Here is a 960-nt window from a genome sequence, read left to right as displayed (position 1 = left end):
CACGCACACACACACGCACGCACGCACATATATTGTGTGTGGAGTGTATCCAGTGTAGAGCACATTGCTACACACTCGACGCCTCGGGCCGAACTCGCAAAGCTTTTCATTCGTAACTGCTCGTTGGCATTGAACAGCTGCTTTGGGTACTGGTATGTTCAGCATGAGAATTAGCTAAAAATTGTTATTAAGAACAACATCTAGCGTAAGACTTATTTGTGAATGCGGGCTTATAGCACCCGGGCCCGTATTCACGAAAAGGCTCCGACGGTAGAACTGTTCATAAGATCAAACTCCACCGCATTTTAATTCATCACACATTATTGTTGAAGGCGACCGCCCAATGGCAAAGAGCAGTTACGAACGAAGAGAATTGCGAATACGGCCCCAGATGTCTGGCGCTGATGAGTGACGCCGTTGATGAGCGGCCCCATTCTCTAGAGTTGGAAAGCAGGCTACACAGTACTTATACGCAAACCAGGTAAGGCGTCGAGCATCGACAATCTAAGGACCATCTCCCTGACGTCGTGTGTCCGGAATATGGCCATGCACGCCATGCTTAACCGCCTCACTGACCACCTCGAGTCTAACCAGTGCTGTACTCACAACATGATTGGCTTTCGATCGGGGCTTTCGGCTCAGTATGCCATGAGGCTGATCAAGCACCTGATCATTGACTCCACCTCCGCCGACACTAAGGCAATTCGCGGCTTTGATTTGGAAAAAGCTTTTGAAAACATATCGTACGCCTTTATTCTCAAGAGCCTGACAGAATTTCATGTCGGCAAGTGCTCCTTCCTTTCATCGAGGTCCGCTAGGCTCAACATTGACGCGCTTTTGACCCACGAAATTCAGCTTGGGCCAAAGGGAACACCTCAGGGGGCGGTGGTCTTCCCGGCGCTCTTCGACATCTGCATGATCAACCTGTCGAGGGCCTTGAACAAAATCTCAAATATCTAA

The 960-nt window shown here is 49.5% G+C and overlaps 1 protein-coding gene across 1 annotated transcript; it reads left to right on the top strand.

Moving 5' to 3' along the window:
• The first annotated feature begins 540 nt into the window (after positions 1–540).
• LOC139050305 (uncharacterized) lies at positions 541–960 on the top strand. Its single transcript, XM_070526538.1, has one exon. It carries the CDS (start codon positions 541–543, stop codon positions 958–960), a length of 420 nt encoding a protein of 139 aa, XP_070382639.1.

This window comes from Dermacentor albipictus, chromosome 10, assembly GCF_038994185.2.
Source record: "Dermacentor albipictus isolate Rhodes 1998 colony chromosome 10, USDA_Dalb.pri_finalv2, whole genome shotgun sequence".
NCBI lineage: Eukaryota > Metazoa > Arthropoda > Arachnida > Ixodida > Ixodidae > Dermacentor > Dermacentor albipictus.
Note: the sequence above shows the minus strand (reverse complement) of the source record. Positions and strands in the feature narration are given on the sequence as shown.

Excerpts from the sequence above, each read along its gene's own strand:
- LOC139050305 (XM_070526538.1), top strand. The coding sequence starts at position 541 with ATGGCCATGCACGCCATGCTTAACCGCCTCACTGACCACCTCGAGTCT.